Source organism: Limulus polyphemus, unplaced genomic scaffold (genome assembly GCF_000517525.1).
Source record: "Limulus polyphemus unplaced genomic scaffold, Limulus_polyphemus-2.1.2 Scaffold2900, whole genome shotgun sequence".
In the NCBI taxonomy this organism is placed as follows: Eukaryota; Metazoa; Arthropoda; class Merostomata; order Xiphosura; family Limulidae; genus Limulus; species Limulus polyphemus.
This window is the reverse complement of record NW_013668510.1, coordinates 90,845-96,097: the sequence shown is the minus strand read 5'-3', so window position 1 is coordinate 96,097 and position 5,253 is coordinate 90,845. Positions and strand designations below refer to the sequence as shown.

The window sequence follows — 5,253 nt, the reverse complement described above, 5'->3', positions numbered from 1 at the left end:
AAGAAGTTTCATAAAGAGCGCAAACAGTAGTGTGATGGAAAATTACTCATGCTAGAAATTTTCATAAAAATGACTCGAAAAACGGCGCTAACTCAGTAACCCGTGGCCCGATTTTAACGAAACTTGTTTTATTCTGTTTCTATTCTCATTTCATTACAAATATGGCGATATTGTGCGCTGTTTTGCTGTATTTAATTATAGACAAGCAAGCAAACAATCTCAAGTTTTAGTACTATATAGATTTTGCATTTTGTTATTTCCACGCCTACGCAATTATTATGTAACTAGAACTAATCTTACAACAATATTAGGTTATACTTTTGTTGCTAAGCAACATAAGAGTCACTGTTGGAACGTTATGTTACCAAAATGCAATGGTTTTCTGTATAATTGTTAATTTAACTTCTTTTTACCAATAATTATTCCATAACACGCCACGAATTCATTTCATGAATGATCTTAATTTTGATTGGCTTACAAATTAATTTACCGACGTTTCACTCCCTCGACTGCACTTTTCTGCCTCTTTGTTGGTCAAGCTTGATTTTGTAAAATTTATTTATTTTAGTTAGCTAAGAAATGTGAGGTTAGGGTATACTATAGGGTGGGGGTGGTAGTAATCGCCCCATCATTTTTGACAGGCTATACGCTAGGTGCGGCTAGTATATATATATATATATAATCCATTTAAGGGTTACCAAACTTGGCTCGTTGTTACAGCGGTAGGCCTAAACCAAGTCGAATAAGCTAACAACTTCATAGCTGGAATTCGAGTTTGTGAATAAGAAAAAAGTTGTCTTTTTGTTTTAGTTGTTATTACGACTTCCTGCCTATGTGAGTAGCTTTCCCATTGAATGAATCTTTATTGTGTTTTAGTTGTTATTACGACTTCCTGCCTATGTGAGTAGCTTTCCCATTGAAGGAATCTTTATTCTCGAACATTAAAAAAGTACTTACTTTAATTTTAATGAAAAATCTCAGACGTCAACAACATACAGGATACGAGAATGCACATCAGATCACATTACGTCACATGAAAAGGAAACCCTATAATTTGCCCCCGTCAACGGTTAATACCAAGGTTTATACTACATTTTCCTGCGTTTTGGTCCATTAAGTTCGGTAATAGCCTTATAACTGCTACAAAATGGGCTATTAAAAAGGATATTTATGTAGATATTATTCACAAAGCTGAAACATCAACAACATACGCCACAGATAACATTCACATTTCACAGCAACATCTATAAAAAGTTGAAAAACGTATTAAAATGATACGACGCCGAGTCATTTCAAGATGATTTATTTCAAAATACTACACAAAAACTACTGTAGATCAATTACTACAATTATTGTTTCACAGAAGGAAGAACCTGGTGCTATCTTTTTGTCAGTACGGGGTATGTTTGATATGAGTAGCACATGAACTTAACGGCTATGTCAAAGGCCCTAAGGTTCAGGCAAAGTTAAACCTAAATTAGAACAGCTGAACAAAGTGATGGCTACGAGTCAGCAACATCCGTCGCTTAACATCGACTGTTCTTAATAGCGACACTGAACGTCACAGTTATGGCGCCTCCACAACTGAAACTGCGAAGCCTCTAAAGCGACACACAGAGCCTCAAATCTCGGGCCTTTAGGCAGCAGCCTGGCACGTTGATTAATAATTTACGCTCACTATATGGGGGAACAGCCGCAAATGTTCAACACTGTGAATGTACAGAAAAACTTTCTAATTTTTTTTTTTTTTAAGTGGCGGATGGTGGTCTTTTTTTTAAAAGTGAGGCACATGGCTTCATTTTCAACTGAAGTCAGCGTAAAGTGCAGTTCTCATTTCGTCGTTAAGCCTAACTAAGCTTACCTGTTGGCAATGGCAACAGGCCGTTCTAATACACTCGGTGTTACTTGTTTGAACTCACTCATTGTTCCCTTTTGTAGAAATAGTACGCCGTGATCGATGTTTTATTAGGAATTAATCAATGATTCATTACACTCTCACCTGACGAGCCCCCATTGTCAACAAGACTTAGTAGCAACATTTCAAGAGCTAAAGCCACAAGATCGGCTTGGTTATACTAAATACTTATCTTGCAATCTTTCAGAACCTGTTTAAACCTCCTGTTACAGAATTGTTCTTACTTTAATCTTGTTTTTGTGTGAAACGAGACATCTTATAACATCAGTTCTCGAGCTTTGTTTTAATTAATACTCGAATATAACCGAAGTTTTTCTTACGTTATTTTTCTTACCCTACCATCCTGCAAGAGTTCAGAGGTCAAAATCAAATAAACTGGTCAACAAACTATAATGGTGGTTAATGTGCACAATGCTTGTTAAAAAGTGCACTCGTTTTTGGTTTTGGCCTGTGGTGGTGGATTAAACCATTTGGAATAATTACATCTCTTCTCCGAAACTCTGGGTTACTTGAAGCAACAGGCTATCTGCGCTTTATCCATTACAAGAACTCGAACCCTTAATATTAGCGTTGTAGATATGTAAACTTACCGTTGACCCACATTATATCAGAATCGATGCAACACGCAATATTGAAATTCACATAAAAATACAAACCAAACGCTAAGCGGTTTTTCTATGGAAATGTTACCTGCCATTATCTTGTTTTTTTCTCATAAGGGTTGTACGTAAGTAATAAAATTATACATTACGGTGTTCTGTAATACTTCCAAAACTGTCAAGGCAGAGAAGAAAAATAAACTTGAAATTCTATTGAATTACTTTTGGAATGCGTCGCATGCATTCAACCGTTAGGCCTAACCTTTGTCAAGATAGGTCAGTTGTAAAACCTCAGCATGATATTTCAGTATATTTCGCGTGAGAGTGATATAATTGTAATAAAGACATGACTCACAGTTCAATCTTAACACAGGCTTGTTCATGAAACCATGACCAAGGCTACACAATCATTTGGAGAATTGATAAAATTTTGGTAAAGTACTGAGGAGTCAATAACTAAAAAAATCTTTCAACTTAATTTGAATTATGTATGTCATGGATGCGTTTTTAATCATGAAACAAAACTAACATTTGGTTGTTCAAATGGTTTTTTTGTTTTTCTTATTTTCCAAATTCCTTAGCAAAGAGAATCGTCCTTGTAAGTTTGATGTAATTCTCTTATAAAATTGATAAACCATGAATGACATATGCATGCGCTAAAATTCTGTCTAACAAATCAGTGTTTTATGGAGTCGATGTGAAGGGGAACCCCACTTGGAAGTAAAACCAAGAAAATAATGGCACTGATATGTCTCTTCCCTTTAAATACCGTAATGGCACTAACAATCAAAGTGGAAAATATATACTTCATAAAAGATAAAGACAAATAAAACTAACATCGTATAACCACTTGAAAGAGTAAGATCCTTTTATTTTTCGGGTACAACCTTTACTATTCTATTTGGGTCATGATCGTTTCCTGCTTTAATTTCTTCCTCGTACTCATAATTCACAAGGCTGTAAGGAATGTTTATAAATGTGTGTTGAGAGAGAAATGTGGGAAAGAGTGAATAAGGTAAATCGTAAGGTGTAACTTTTTTACTTCATACGAAGGCGTGACAAATTTCACACGTCGGTCACTGACACCTCCCCAATACCTCCCAAAAAACCTCTGGTATAATCCTACAAAATATACAAACAGGAGGACCACACGAACAAGCTTCACGTGAAGACGACATAACAGCTGCTATTGGACAAAACACATCATCCGACACGTTCTGATAATAGCCAATCAGAAATTCATGTTTGATATACTTTAAGAAGCAAGACTGTTTATTGTGATGGTCTATTATTCCGAAGACTTCACCTAGGAAAAAACAACGGCGCGCCACCGCATGGCATTTCAGTTAACTAAGAAATAAAAGTTACTGAAAATTAATAGTATTCCATATGTTTTCGAGTGATATAACAGTTTTAATTTGAAGAAAGCTGCTCAATAATCACATAAAATTTCAAGAGTAATATAAGATAATCCGAAACGCCAAAAGTTGTAAAACATTCATTCGCAAAAACGAATTACAATACATTTCACAACCTGTATAACAATGACGTCTATTATACACCTTTATTGTGTGACATCTCTGTGTTTGACCACTGGACTGAACTCTGCTTTCAGTTATTCGTTCAGGAGAGGGCCGTTAGTAGTCAGCAATCAACACAAACCACTGAGAAGTGGGTACAGACCATTAACACCCAATATAGAATCCGTAGAACGATGGGGATCTACAGTATCTATGGTAAGTGGACTCCAAGTTTCGCATTTTTTCCTTATTGTCACATTTCTTTAAATATTTTTGGTACTGAGTATTTCTTAACATTTGCTTAAAAGTATGTTTATTTCTACTGCCCCTACTTTTAAAATTATAGACTAGAGGAAAAGCAGCTAGTGAACAGCAACTACCCCCAACTCTTGGGCTACTTTAATCGAATTGTGTTGGATTTGACAGTCATTCTTATAACGTACTCACGAACCCAAATTCCGGCGCACGATCTTGCGGTACGTGAAACACAGGCTCATGGATTTACAATTCAGCACGTTAACCACTAGGACATGCCCAATCGCATCCAAAGTAGTCAAAGACAGCTACATAATAGTTTTGTGTGTCTGTGATTATTATAATCTCTTCTTTACCTAGAATCCTTATTGTTCAGGCATTATTTTTAATTATGAGATCGATAATTTTGTTGTTACAAGGATAGAAATCTATAATAACAATAGAGCCTGTGTGTCTGTGTGTGACCGCCATAGCTCCAAGACGACAGACTTCAAACTGTGCACGCATGCTATGGTGATTCTGAGGGTTTTAGATTTGACTTAAAAATTTTAGCCAATTTTTTGCCCTAAAGCCCCATAATTCACCTTCCTGAAGGTCTATAGAAAAGTATCACAGTTTTTTCTATTTCTTACTTACTGATTGAACAATATGTGGAGGTTTTCTGCCAAATCCTATTGTAAAGGCACAAAATGAACATATTTTATCAAAAGATGAACAACATTCAATAGGGTATGGGACCAAACATTTTTTAGCAGTCAAAGGCAACAGGGAGGAAAACAAAGGCATAAGGACCTCCAAGGAACAGACCTTCAGAATACTAGAAAAGGTTTAAATAAATAAAGTTCGGGAAATGACATCAAACAATTTAGGCGCAAGAAAAGACAATAGTGTTAAAATTTTTCATTTTTCTCGGATTGTACACGAACACTCGGAAAATAAAGTCTATTTGACTAAATTTTAATGT

At 35.7% G+C, this 5,253-nt stretch overlaps 1 protein-coding gene across 1 annotated transcript in view; it reads left to right on the top strand.

The window, feature by feature from the left end:
* Window positions 1-4,217: 4,217 nt before the first annotated feature.
* The window catches only part of LOC106468169, a 7,376-nt gene continuing 6,340 nt past the window's right edge, over window positions 4,218-5,253 (top strand). Inside the window, exon 1 of the mRNA XM_022396474.1 lies at window positions 4,218-4,250. Coding sequence (XP_022252182.1) covers window positions 4,248-4,250 — 3 coding nt within the window. The 5' untranslated portion in view covers window positions 4,218-4,247. The remainder of the gene's footprint in view (window positions 4,251-5,253) is intronic.